The sequence below is a fragment of the Leiobunum rupestre genome, chromosome 1, assembly GCF_980474605.1.
Source record: "Leiobunum rupestre chromosome 1, qqLeiRupe1.1.hap1, whole genome shotgun sequence".
Classification (NCBI taxonomy): domain Eukaryota; kingdom Metazoa; phylum Arthropoda; class Arachnida; order Opiliones; family Sclerosomatidae; genus Leiobunum; species Leiobunum rupestre.
Window position 1 is genome coordinate 4,778,740 of NC_143384.1, and position 14,672 is coordinate 4,793,411.

Below are 14,672 nucleotides of genomic sequence, written 5' to 3' on the forward strand. Positions count from 1 at the left end.
TAATCCGGCCCTATGTTTTCTATCTAAATGCATTTCGATAAATCAGCGGGAGCCAGCTATGGTATATTTTTCCAGCGATTAACATCAGCAGTATAGGAAGATGAATACTTATCTCGTAAAAGAAATAATATACACTTCTGCTACTACCATTAATTATTTCTACACTTCTGCTACCACCATTAATTACTTCTACACTCTACTACCACCATTAATTATTTCTACACTTCTGCTACCACCATTAATTTCTTCTACACTTCTGCTACCACCATTAATTATTTCTACACTTCTGCTACCACCATTAATTATTTCTACACTTCTGCTACCACCATTAATTATTTCAACAATTCTGCCACCACCATTAATTATTGCTACACTTCTGCTACCACCATTAATTATTTCTACACTTCTGCTACCACCATTAATTATTTCTACACTTCTGCCTCCACCATTAATTATTTCTACACTTCTGCTACCACCATTAATTATTTCAACACTTCTGCCACCACCATTAATTATTTCAACACTTCTGCCACCATAATTAATTATTTCTACACTTCTGCCAGCACCATTAATTATTTCTACACTTATGCCACCACCATTAATTATTTCTAAACTTCTGCTACCACCATTAATTATTTCTATACTTCTGCTACCACCATTAATTATTTCTACTAAGTGACAATCTTATGGAATACCATTATAGACTTATGAAAGTATAAAAATGAATTGAACTAGCTTTTTATACAATCTATTGCGTTACATTATGTTAACCATTTTTAAGATTTTTTAATGATATGCAGTCATTAGAAAAATATTGGCTGGGCAATTGGTGTTTTTCTCAAATTCTCTTTATTGAAGTACTGTTCGTTGTCTCTGAGGCACATGACCAAGTCAGCGTCACATTGACATATCAATCTTTTGCAATCGCACAGTATGTACGCAGGGTTGGGGATTTTTTTAATGATGAATGGTGGATCTCCTATAAACAATTAGAAAAAGTGACGTTTTTACAATAAAATTTTTAATAAAATGTTTGATTTAGTAACGGTGTTCTGACTGGGAACTAACTGTAGCTCTGGTTACGATATTCAAGGTGATACTATAAAGAACTTGACATAATACTTGTAGCTTTGCCCACAGATAATATAGATCTGGTACCCTAGATTCGAGAATAGAGATTTCTGATTGATAGTTTTTTGTAAAAGCGATCGATTAACCACTTATGACACGAGACATCCGGAAAACGGGCTCCATTCAGTGGCGTAACTAGGGGGTGGGGTATCGGGTGCCACATATTTTTTGGCCGTTTTGGGGGTGACACCCGACCGTGAAAAAATTAAAAACTTACACAAACTATAGAAATTCGAAAAAACGTTTTTCCACGTTTTGACTTGTAAGAGCACACCATGATATCCGACCGGGTGCCACCCATGCTAGCTACACCGCTGGCTCCATTGCCATGGTTGCTGTAGGCCGATATCTCTAGTAGGTTACCACGGAAACTATAGAGATAATGTTATTCTGAGTTCCTCTAAGAAGTGGGTAAACGCTATTTACTACGTGCAAGGCAGTGATTTCAAATCTAGGGTACGATTTTTATATTATATTTACCTAAGGGGTTTAAGGGGGCCGAGACCCCTTCCAGTAAATGATAATTATTTATGGCAACAGGCGTGGGTCTTCCGGGGCTCTTTCGCTGTGAAATTTCTTTAATCAGCCTACCAGAAGTGGATTTTAACCATTTAATTTTTGCTTAATTTTTACAATTATTCATAACTATACAATTTTGGCACAAATAACAGTGAAGAAAATATTCATTGCAGATACCGATCAAAATACCATCTGCCTTTCGCTTTTAAAGATAATACTAAAGGGTTATGATAGTTAGTGTTGAATATGAGTGCAATTAATGTAAATGTCGTCCACAGAGGCAAATAAAAATAGCGCTACGTGAAGAGAGTTTTTGTAGTCAAATGTCCAATGGAGCTGGTTAATGATGTAAGGGTGAACTAGTTTTAATTTACTGAATGCATTGGGTTCATTTGCTTTTAATAAACCGTTGGATTTTTTTAACTGCAATTTAACTTACTGCACATTTGGCAAGTAACATTTCCGGAATTTTCCAAATCCCAAGGGTAGAGAATGAGAAGACCGTGCAAAAAGTAGCATTTCTTATCGATCTGGTCGTAGCAAGCATCGTGTCGCTGACAGCACCTGCAATAACAGAACATCACAGTAACAAGAAATAGTGAAAAGGATGAATATCGAACTGCATTAAGTAATCTGCCCTCAGTTGCCAGAATGGGGGATTAGTCGTTATTATGACGTTGGCCACGCGTCATCGCTCGAAAATTGTGTTGATGGGTTAGGTTATGAAACTTTAAACGTTCAGCGCGAAATTAATTAGTAAATTTTAATGAGCCTCTTTCTTATTAAAGTACAGGTATTTTTCTTTGCCAGTAAAAATATATACGCAATCCCTGAAACGTTTTGTGGGTCGTGTCAACGACAAAGACCTCTCCTCTAATTGGCTTAAAGGGCAACGCAAGTGGCCATGCAGGGGGTAAATTATCTTAGAGATAAAAAGACTGCGCAAGCGCTATCTGCCATAGCCATTCCATCTGTAAAAAAAGGAGAACCATATTTTCCAAATTTATTTTGTATAAATGCGCCTCTTGCGGTTCTTATCCATGCTTTCCGAGGAAAGTGAAGTTTCCAAGGTTACTAACAAATCGTATCCTTTATACAAAAAATAATAATAAAATATACATATTCTGTCGGGGTATAATGATTTGGAAATTGAAAAGGGAGACTGGATATAGGCCCATGTGCGTGAGGTTAGCGGCAGAGATATACCGCGTCCAAGGCCTAATGTTTAAACCTAATTGTAAATATTCAATTGGCAAATAATTTAACATTGTTAAATCGAAAATATCAACATCAAACTCTCGGAAACTAACTCAGTTGTTTTCTCCATAATAAATAAATTATGCTAAACCTAAAATCCTCGGTTCGTTGGTGTTGAGCTGACGAAATCGAAAAATTCGCGAATGAGAGCGAAATTGCGCCGCGTGGCTACACCAACGAGAATATGGTTTTAGCGCTGTATAAAATCCTCTTTGGAAAAACAACTTACGACTTGTAGAAGAAAACAAGCGCCCCCCTACATGGCCACTTGCGTTGCCCTTTAAAAGTTATTACGTATAACACAGACAGGCACCAGCTAGATGGTAGAAAGGTTAAAGATACAGTTCGATATATTACATCGAATATTACGTTAGGAATTTTCTCTCAAGTAACTTCTTGACTAAACTCGGAGGAACGTCGGCGTGAAAGACACACGTGTCCCAATTTTGCATAAAGCGGTAAGAGTAGAAACTCATACAGAGGTTTTCCTCCTCAAATGAAATCAACGGTGCTTCTAGAGGAAAACACATGGAATTCGTTGATCCATCATAAAAAGTCCTAATCTATATTCCATTTATTGCTATTCACGCTTAATGGTTACCTAATAAATGGTATCATGAATGTATTGATTTCAAAAATCAATATCGAGCTCTATCACTACCCTTTCGGCCATTTGGGACTTGGATGGACCAAGGCCTACTGCGCTTTACGTCACCCCTTAAAGGGCAACAGTGGCGTAGCCAGAAATTGGTCAAGGGGAGAGGGGTCGAAGTATGTGAATGTTAAGGGGGTCGAGGAGGGGGAGGGAATTTAGTACAATCCAAGGTAGACCCAAGGGGGGTCTGGACCCGGAAACCCCCCTTGTCTACGCCACTGAAGGGCAACGCAAGTGACCATGTAGGGGGGCGCTTGGTTTCGAACTATGTTATACAAAATAAATTCGACAAATATGGTTCTGCTTTAGCGCATGCGCAGTCGTTCTTTTTATCTATAAGATAATTTAACCCCGTGAATGGTCACTTGCGTTGCCCTTTTAAACCAATCAGGAGACAGGCGATTGTAATTGCATTGAACCACAGAACGTTGCTAGGAATGCATGATATAACCGGTCAAGAAAATTACGTTCATAGAAAAATACCTCTACAACTACCATATCAGTTGAGAAACATAAATAAGGGTATTTACACTTAACCTATTTTCATTCAATAAAAAAGGTGTGTATGCAATAAAAATTCAAATTTTTCAAAAACGTTGCCCATCCAAACAATTTTTGAGCGGTGGCGGGTCACCAACGTCATAATAACGAAGTGCCTCTCGTCATACTACCTAGTGCAGTTCGATATTTATGGTTCAAATTAATACATTCATTATTTTATTTAACATATTTTCTAATCAGCTTCTTAGGTAGCTCCTTCTTAGAGAAATAAGCGAGGATAACCTACGCATCGACCTGGTCCATGGGAGTGCCAGCACCACCCAATCCGCAATAGTTTCCGTAGCGGGCGTACTCGAAAGGACTGTGCTCGGTCACTTTCAACATCATCGAAGTGAGACTCATCGGGTCACTCACTACAATACAGAAAAATACCATTCAATAATCATTTGCCATAATACAAATGGCCGCTGTATGAGTATTAAACTAAGTTCCTAAATTTGAGCCAGTGATTCTAACAAAATAAACCGTTTTCTTACTTTTGGGGCTTATCAGGACTATGTAGGAATTCTGGCTTTTCTCGGAAATCTATCAATATCAGTAAAACCAAAAGTAGCATAAGACCCAAAAGTGTGTCAGAACGGTATAGTAGTTAATGGGAGTTTGTCACAAAGTAAAATAGGGAAATGAAGGGGGGTCGGAAAAGACGTCATCAAAATCGAGGTACTCCAGCGCCGCCGAGTGAGGCGTTTAAAACGTATGTCTACGGGCGAGTAAATCGAAGAGAGATAATCACGCCAGACTATAAACCAAATATAAAGTTGCAATTACTATTCCAACTAGTAGGTTATGTAGTCTATAGTGTGGCTAGGTCTCACTAGAAATTTTAATAGGCGCGAAGGTACAGCTGACCAACGTTTGGGTCTTATGCTACTTTTGGTAAAACTGATATACAGCTGAATTTGATGTCCATTCCAATTTATTATTTATAAAGTAAAACAATGGTAAAAGAACAGTTAATGGTAATTTAAAAACGCAGTTCTTCGGCAGAATATGCCTTCGAGGCGGTAACAAAAACAAGACTAATAAATTGAAGAATTTAAAAATGTTTGAACACGCTCAAAATGAACGCGCTAAAAGTAACGAGATATAAAAACACAAAATAAATGGTCAAAAAGAGAATAAGCCAGTTCGATCTATCTTAGGGGTGAAATGGGAGAATGAATCGGAAATGCCCAGATAGTAGTACCGGTTCTTACAGCCGGCTTAATAGATTTTTTGTAAGGCTTTTCTTAGGGCAGATGTTAGATTACCAAATTAAATTGTAAATACTTAATTTAAGAAATGGTTTCGTATAGCGTTGTTGGCTGCAAAAGCAGGTTTGGTTGTTCAAATATAAAATTCCATATATATCTAGCCGCTAGAATAAAAATTTGGGGAAAAATTATGAATAGTAAAAATTTTACCCCCACTGAAATTCGCGAGTGTGTAGCGAACATTTGGTGACAGGGTTTCCAGGCTTGGATTTCAGTGATCCCGATTGGGTTCCTATGTTAAAATTGCCCGAAAGTATCAAGCTTTCAGAAGAAAAATTGCTATTTTCACATCGTAGGAAGATAAGGAATGATAAAAGTACCAAAATTGAGGTAAGCATTAACAATTGTATGGCTTCAAAATGCTTAAATTTTGCGACATTCTTATTAATGCATATTTTTAGTTTCAGGAAGAAAAATATAAGCATTTCTTAAATAAGCTGGTATACAAAAAAGACTTTGTTTCTTTGGGTTTTCATGATTATGTTGGTACACGTGTTAGCGCTAAAGAAACTAGTAAAACTGTGGTGATGGAAACGGGTGAAACATCTGTAGAAATTCCTAGAGAAACTTAATCTGAAGAAAGTGAAATCACGAGTGAAAATGAAATCTCAATGACTACAGTTAAAGTCTTTATTCAAGAGAAAAAGAAACTAAGTAGTCAAGGGTATTATGACGTAGAAATGGAAAATAGAAATTTACGTCAAGAGATAGCCGAGGCATGGGGAGGGAGAGTTGCCAATAAAACCATAACAAGTGAATAAAATTTAATTTTGTTACTCGATGAGCATGATAATGTGGTTGCTGACAAGGGCATTTTGATTGAAGACTTACTTAAAGAAAAAAATGTATATTAAATTACCCACCTTTTTTAAAAGGTAAAGCCCAATTTTCAGAAAACTAAATTATTGAATTATTGGAAGAATGAAGAAATTTCACATTTTTGATGGAATTATACCCTTAAAGGGAATATAACCTCTGGTATTTCTGTCGCCCACCGAGGGTTCCAATATTGTCCGCTGCCTCCCTTGGCTTGTGGCGCTGATAATCGCTGATTGTCAAGGGAATAAAGGAAATTGATGGGGTCTTCCATAAAGAACGCGTTGGAGGTTCTATTCCCTTTAACAATCACTAAAATGGCTTGTAGTATTTTCTTAGTTTGCAGCTACATAACTAATATTTATTTATGAACCACGTTTCTAAAATACTTAATCAATTTGTTACTTAAAACATCCTTGATTCTATGAGGGCGAGTGTCATTTGAGTGATTTAAGGACGTGGAAGAAGATAGCGTTGATAGTGTGAACATTATTAAAATTGCGAGTAGCCTGATTGTCGCGGTTGCTTCGTATCTCACGTAAACGGTCAGCTAGGTGACGATCAGTTTCCCCAGTGCAGCCTATGGCGTAAATGACGTTGGAAGTTATACACGTGTAGGAGCCTTTGATAGTGTAAATGCAAAAATTATAAAAACTTGTGAAAAGGTAGAAAAGTCCCAAATGTATAAGAGCCAAAAAAGCTAAACCCTAAAATCATTTAAAGTAATCACAAAACTTACGGGTCACTCGGAATGATAGGCCTTCTAGAATAATTAAAGATTCGAAACTTGGACCAAATAGATCTTTGAGAACAAATAAAGACTCGAAACTTGGACCAAATAGATCTTCGAGTCAAAAACGAATTAAAAAGTATTGAAAATAGCCGAAATTTCCAACGGTAGACGGCCTTTATTTACTCTTATCGTTGAGAGTTTACGAAAAATAAATATTGTGTTTCGCCCTATTTGGGGCTCATCAGTACCGTGCAGGGAATCTAACATGCTACTAACAAAAAGAAAAGCTAAGCCCATCCTCCTAGCTACGCCTAATCATTAAAAATTTTAAACTCGTTGCGTAGTAAACGAAAGCCGAATGAACTCATAAATGTGTTTGGTTCGAGTTTCAGTTATTTATTCTCGAAGACCTATTGGTCCGAGCAACTTAATTGTTAAGTTAGTGATTTCTTTTTTTTAGGGTTTAGTTTTTTGGCCCTTTTACATCATGGACTCGTCTATCTTTTCGCATGTTTTTCATTCTTTGAATTGTAGTCCAATGGTAGTTTTTATGAAATTAACAGCATTATTTGATAATGTAAAACTGTTGTTTTATGAACGTCGAAAGATATTCGGGCTCCCGAAGTAAATAAATGGTTTACGCATCATGCATAAAGTAAAGTAATTAATACTTACACACTTTAGGAACATAGTAAACCACTGCGCAAACGATCAAGATAATAATTTGTTTAACCACAGCATTCATTGTCACCCTTTGTGATTGAAAAATACTTGCAAAGACCGGTTTGAAAGCACTATATTAACCATTTATATCGTTTCGGTACGACAAGAAAGGTTGTGAAATAGAAGATTCATAAAATGACATTCCAATTTGTGACAAGTATATTCGTATGCTTCTGCTCAAGTGTCAATCAATTATTTTTGATTGAGCGACATATTCAACGGCGTTTATTTTTTTATAGAGGCAGTGTAAAGATTGCCACACCAAAGTCAGCAACATCATTCGTCTCCTCGATGGGAGGGAAAATAGTCTTCTGTTGCCGATTGTTATTGAGATTATAACCAACACAATCACTACTGTCAAAAAAACGCTACGAACAAGACCCTTCTATTTTTATAGTTAATGCATTTGTTAGAGTGGCGTTCTTATAACATCCGCGAAAGTTTCAAAATGCGCCTTACCTTTGTAAATGGATACAACACCTGCGTTATTAATCTCCGCTAGAAAAGAAAACCGGGAATTTATATCCTGCCCGGCTTAATTAAATATATTAGTACTTAGGGTTTTTTAATTCGTTATCAAATTGCTAGTGTCATTCTGACTTCAAAGCCGTGATTACCAGTATTAATTTACCAGAATTTTGTATTTCGACACTGCCTTCAGCCAGTTAATTAGATTTTCGAAAATGGAAAAATTCTTAATTCTTTAAAAGACCCGGCTGGCTAAAACACTGAAAAGTTATATTGAGTCTATAATGCTGCGTATTTAATCATTTACTTTTTGGAAGATTTTTACTTAGTGTTAAATATAAATTTCAGAAGTATATCTCCTACATAGTTTAGGCAGTGTAATATTAACATTTTACAGATACAGAGGAGAAAATAGGGCTTAGGAAGTGTGTTGAAAAAAATGATTTTGACTTTGTTCTTTTATGTAAATATGTTTTTTTAATAATTGTATATATATACTCACCCTCACGTAATCTAATCAGTTCTACCGAACGTTCGGTGTTTCTGTTTTACCTCATGATCATTTGTTAAAATGATAATTAAATAAATAATACTAATTTTAAGTTTGAGTAAATGTTTTTTTTTTCATCTTTACCTGTTGGCGCGTTGGCGCTTTGCTGCTAGATTCAACAGGTTATGGATTGCATCACACTTTCATTGCGCCATGATTCGAGATGATCTAAGTATACCTTTGAGTCAACTGTTCCTGAGTGGCTAAGACTGTATCCTGATAAAATTCCAGTACCTTTTTAAAAATGGAGTCTACTACGCCATAAGGTTGTAAAGCTGTCTTCTCCAGTCTCCGGAGAACTGGAGGAGCTGCAAAAGACAGATCGTTGACACTCTTACAATGCGAGATGTGTTCGAGATTGTAACCAGCGATTGCATCGAGCCAGCGATGCCTTCATCGACAGCAGACAAATCGGAGACTACCTCAGATGCAGGAGCCATGAAGAAGTATCGGGTAGCGTTCAATACCGCCCGTACTGTAATTTGGTCATCGTTGTCAGTAAAGGTTCAGAACATGATTACTGATAGTGAGATAAATTACTATAAATCTTCGAGAAGAAATCATCGAATGGTCTACGAAGATTACTCGCTCAGTTGATGAGAGTCTCGAAGTCTCAAGACGTTGATATGACTACACACATTGCTCAACTACGTACTCTAAGGGCTAATATCCTGACAGCTGCAACGATGGAAAATAACGTTTATTTTGGCGATTGAATTATCATCGCGATGGCATTTTTGAGTCACTCACTCACGACTAATTAAATTTAATAAAATAGCCAGAAATTCCAACGGTAGACCGGTTTCGTCCTATTTGGGACTCGTCGGCACCGTGCGAGAAATCTGGCTTGCGACTATAACACCGAATAGAGAAACTTAGCCTAAACATTAAAAATTTAACAATTCGGCCCAAGCCGTAATATTAGTTCCACATCAGTGTATTCGAGTGGGCAAACCCATACACCCTTAGTAGACCCAGGTAGGCAAACTAGTACAAAAGCAGTTGAGGCTACGTGATATATAAATTGCCATCCTGAGTTAAAGAGGGGATGCCGCCCACCATCAGGAGACCCGGGTGGGAAAACTGATATAAAAGCTGTTGAGCCCATGTGATGTCCTATTGTTTGATATATAATTTACCATCATATGTTAAAGAGTGGGAACCGCCCACCGTCAGGATACGCGGGCGGGCAAACCAATACAAAAGCTGTTGAGGCCATGTGATTTCCTATCGTTAGATATATAAAATTCTACCCTAAGTTGAAAGATTAAAACTTGGGCGCCACCCACACTCAGGATACGTGGGTGGGCAAAGAAATACAAAAGCTGTTGAGGCCACGTGATTTCCTATCGTTTGATATAAAATTTACCATCCTATGGTCCAGTGGCGTAGCCAGGGGGGCACAGGGGGCACATGCCCCCCCTCGAAACGTATGGTCATACGTACAAATATTTTTATTTTTTTACTTTTTTTTCAATGGTGTGCCCCCCCGAAACACAATCCTGGCTACGCCACTGCTATGGTCACATACTTTGCAGCTTAAGGGCCTGTTGCAAAAGCCCTAGTCAAAGTGCTAGCCCATTGAATTTTCGATTCTAGCAAAGCAGACTTTTGCAACAGGCCCTAAGTTCGACTGCTTTGGATTTTTTTGGTCTCACTCTTTCACGAAGACGCGAGCGTAGACGATTCCAATATTTTACTTTTATTGTTCTATCGAATGAGAACAGCTTGTTTTTTTTCGGTCACTCTCCCTTTAAGGGGGTTGGTCGGAGGGGGCGGAAAATAACGGCACTGTGGGCGCGTCAAAGAGTTCTATCGAATGAGACCAACTTTTTTTCGGTCACTCTCCCTTTAAGGGGGTTGGTCGGAGGGGGCGGAAATTAGTGGAACGCGTGAGGAAGCGGAAAAAAGAGTTCTATCGAATGAGACCAACCCGCCCACTCTCAGAAGACCCGGGTTTAATTCAAACTTCCCGCTAATATATCTACTCGATGAAATATTCAAACAAAAAAACGTGTCGAAACTTTGAGGCAAGAGCGACATCTCTGGACCAAATATACAAACTATAAATGTGTTCAAAAATAAAAGTTGCAAACTTCCCACCAAACTAACCGCCAAACTAATCCTATTACATTTTTAATTATTTTTCAAACTAATTGCTCAATGAAATATTCAAACAAAGAAACGCGCCGAAACTTTCGGGCAAGAGCGACATCTCTGGACCAACTATACAAACTATAAAAGTGTTCAAGACTAAAAGTTCCAAACTTCCCACCAAACTAATCCTTTTACATTTTTCCTATTACATTTTTAATTCTTTTTCAAACTAATTGCTCGATGAAAAACAAATTAACGGCACTGCGCGTTTGATATAAAAAGTACCATCCTAAGTTAATAGAGTTGACTTTAACGTATTGTTATAAAAGGGGGGGTCGTAATTGTGCCCCCTGTTTACCTGGAAGACCTGAAACTGGCCATCGGTAAAAGTTGTGTAGCCCCACACTTTAATTCAAACTTCCCGCCACACCCGTGTGGTGTCTCCACTGGGGTTGGGGGGTAGGCGAAGTTTGAGGTTCACTTGACCTTAAACTCCGTAAATACATGTAAAATAACGCGGAAAATGGAACGACATTTGCGACAACTTAACTAGACAAATCCCGCCGCGTCGCTAAAAACGACTAGAAGTTCCGAGTGAAGTTTGAGCAGAGCAGCGTGACTCGGTTGGTAAAGGCGTCGGTATTAGAGATAACGTGGCCAGTGGCTATCTGGGTTCGATTCCTGGCGCCGCCAATAAAATTATTTATATAATTTATTTTTCGCAGCTCTTTCTACCGTGTCGTCGCTTTTCCACGCCAAACAAACAAACAAAAAACTACAACACTTAACGACATTCCGTCCATAGCAATAGTCCCACTTCGATATATATATATATATATCGATGTGGAGCTAAAAATGAGTTGCATAGCAACGGAAAGTCGAATAGGGTGGAGATTAGTATACAGGGTCTTTTTTTTTGCTCGGAAAAGTGTTTTTTTTCAAAAACTATTTATAGTACCGATTTCAAATTTGGAAGGTCAATTCTCTATACCGGGGTACATCAGTTTGAGAAATTTGAGCGTTTTCGGTAATGTTTTTCACCAATTTTGAAAAATTATTTTTCGACCACTAGGTGCGAGATAAAAAATTTCTATTATAAAGTTGTAGGCCGTCATCGAAAACCCTTAAAAATTGTTCACTCGACGAAAAACCATTTATTTATCAGTGAAAATTCGAGCTTGAAAAATTTACAAGTTGGTGAAGCCAAATTACGATTGTTTGAAACGATAATTGAAACCGAATTACCTAATCCAGTTGAAACTTTGGTTAAAAAAACGACCGGATTTAAAAAACACGAGGCTATAGGTCAATCCTAAACATGCATTGGGTATTTAAAGGAAAACTTTGGGAGATTATTATCAGTGTTTGATAATATTTCGAACAATGCCTCGTTATTCAGTAGCTGAGCGTACCGAGATAGTTGCCATTTACTATGGAGAAGCAGCGCAAAACCTTAGAAGAGTGACTGAAATCTTCGCAGAAAGACATCCAAATGGAGCACCATCTGTAAATACAGTAAGACGAGCAATTCACGATTTCAATCAATTTGGTCACTTGCAACCTAGGTTTCGCGGATTGGGTCAACCGGATTTAGACTTCGAGAACAATGTACTCGCGTACTTTGTGGCATATCCTCGTCACAGTTGCGCTAACGCCGCTGCTGATTTGGGTTGTTCTGCAAATCGTGTGTGGAAAATTCTTCGTAAGAATCGCTATCACCCATACAGAGCTACGCTCCACCAAGGACTAATTGACGGAGACCATCAAAGACGTTATGAATTTAGCAACTGGTTACTAAATGCTGTCCAAGAAGATAGACAATTTTTGCGCCATGTTTTGTTCTCCGACGAAGCGTCATTTTCTAGAGATGGGCCCTTTAATCATCAAAACAGCCATCTTTGGTCTGACATCAACCCACATTGGGGTTTTGAATATCATCACCAGGTTCAATTTGAACGGGTCAATGTTTGGGTTGGACTTGTTGGAAACCGTTTGATTGGTCCCTTTTTCCTGCCGACGAACCTCAACGGCCAAAGGTATTTACATTTTCTACAGAACGAACTGAGTGACGCAATCGACGACCTTCCATTGGCTGAAAGACGTCAGTTGTGGTTTCAGCAAGATGGCGCCCCTCCGCATTTTTCCCGGCAAGTAACTGAGCACCTCAACAACGAGTTTCCTGAAAGGTGGATAGGTAGAAATGGTCCAGTGCATTGGCCAGCAAGGTCACCTGACCTAACACCGCTGGATTATTTTCTCTGGGGATTCGTTAAAGCAAAGGTATACGCCACGCCCATTGAAACTAGGGAGGAACTCATTAGACGAATAATCAGTGCTTGCCGAGACGTCACACCAGAAATGGTAGAGAAAGCGTTTGAGAACTTAATTGTCCGCGCACAAACCTGTGTTGCAGCCAATGGTGATATTATTGAAAATGTTTTGTAAAAATTTATGTGAATAAAATATCTGCATTTAAAAACCAAACGTGTAAATTTTTTAAAGTGTGAAAACTCTACTACGTTTGTATTAGACTTGTTCCCTTTTCAATTATCGTTTCAAACAATCGTAATTTGGCTTCACCAACTTGTAAATTTTTCAAGCTCGAATTTTCACTGATAAATAAGTTGTTTTTCGTCGAGTGAACAATTTTTAAGGGTTTTCGATGACGGCCTACAACTTTATAATAGAAATTTTTTATCTCGCACCTAGCGGTCGAAAAATAATTTTTCAAAATTGGTGAAAAACATTACCGAAAACGCTCAAATTTCTCAAACTGATGTCCCCCGGTATAGAGAATTGACCTTCCAAATTTGAAATCGGTACTATAAATAGTTTTTGAAAAAAAACACTTTTCCGAGCAAAAAAAAAGACCCTGTATACGCAATGTATGAGCTATTATTAAGTTTTTAAATTTCTTCAAATTTGTTTAGGGTTTAGCTTTATTATCCCTTTTCATAATGGACTAATCTACTTATAATTTTATCATCCTTTACAATGCAGTCCGTAGGTGGTTCCTTTTAACTTAACATGTCGATAAATTGGAGCGCCTTCTCAGAGACGGAGATGTATTCGAGGAGTCGTCTGGGTTGATCACTCAACGAAATGGCAGAGGAGGACTGTAACATATTTTGTAAATATTTATGTACGCTCCCTAATCTTTTAAAAGAACCTTCGTTGTGGTATTATCTCTGGGTTTTGCCAGTTCATCAGCTCTCTTTCCCAGAAATTGCTATCTTAAAAAGTGATCCTGTCGCGAGATTTCGGACGCTATGTGCGCGGTGGACAACTGACCGTTGTGGACTTGTGGTGAATTCTGTAACTATATATTTTTATTTCCATGAAAGCCGAACAAGGCGAATCTTGTAGTAGATGTATATATTTATATTTATTTTGGCCTTGTTTCCTATATCATTTTGCCACCTTAATATTTTATCTTAATAAAAAAAAAGGTTGTTTGTAATGTAACAATTTCTTTTTAGTCCAATGTAACACTTTGAATACCCTAATCCCATATTAATTATAAAAATTCCCCTAGACAACGCGCAATTATTTTTAAAAATGTTGCAGGACCTCACGTCGTCAAGAAACAACCACAGAAAAAGAACGCAAGAAGAATATATTACAGCTGCAACAAGCATGGCCATATTTCAAAGGATTGCCTAGAAGCAAGGATACGTGTTGGAGTCGGAGGTAACAGAGGAAGAACTGGTCCGAGTCGTAATAGTGGAGAACTCTTTGCGGCAAACGGCTAAGTTACACACTCAACGGCAGAAACTGCTTGGTATTTTAACTCCGGTGCAACACAACATATCACGAGTTTCGCGTTTTTTGTTTGCTCGAAGTACTATTTGTACGAGTAATTAGTAAGTTTTGAAATTTCTTCAAATTTGTTTAGGGTTTAACTTTATT

At 37.9% G+C, this 14,672-nt stretch overlaps 1 protein-coding gene across 1 annotated transcript; it reads right to left on the reverse strand.

The window, feature by feature from the left end:
* Positions 1 to 722: 722 nt before the first annotated feature.
* On the reverse strand, positions 723 to 7,689 carry LOC149960445 (basic phospholipase A2 PA-12C-like). Its single transcript, XM_090164417.1, has 4 exons — positions 7,601 to 7,689; positions 4,350 to 4,476; positions 2,090 to 2,214; positions 723 to 979 (listed from the first exon to the last, which is right to left on the reverse strand). The coding sequence occupies exons 1-4, from the start codon at positions 7,668 to 7,670 to the stop codon at positions 804 to 806; spliced, it is 498 nt and encodes a 165-aa protein (XP_090020543.1). The 5' UTR covers positions 7,671 to 7,689; the 3' UTR covers positions 723 to 803.
* Positions 7,690 to 14,672: the final 6,983 nt, after the last annotated feature.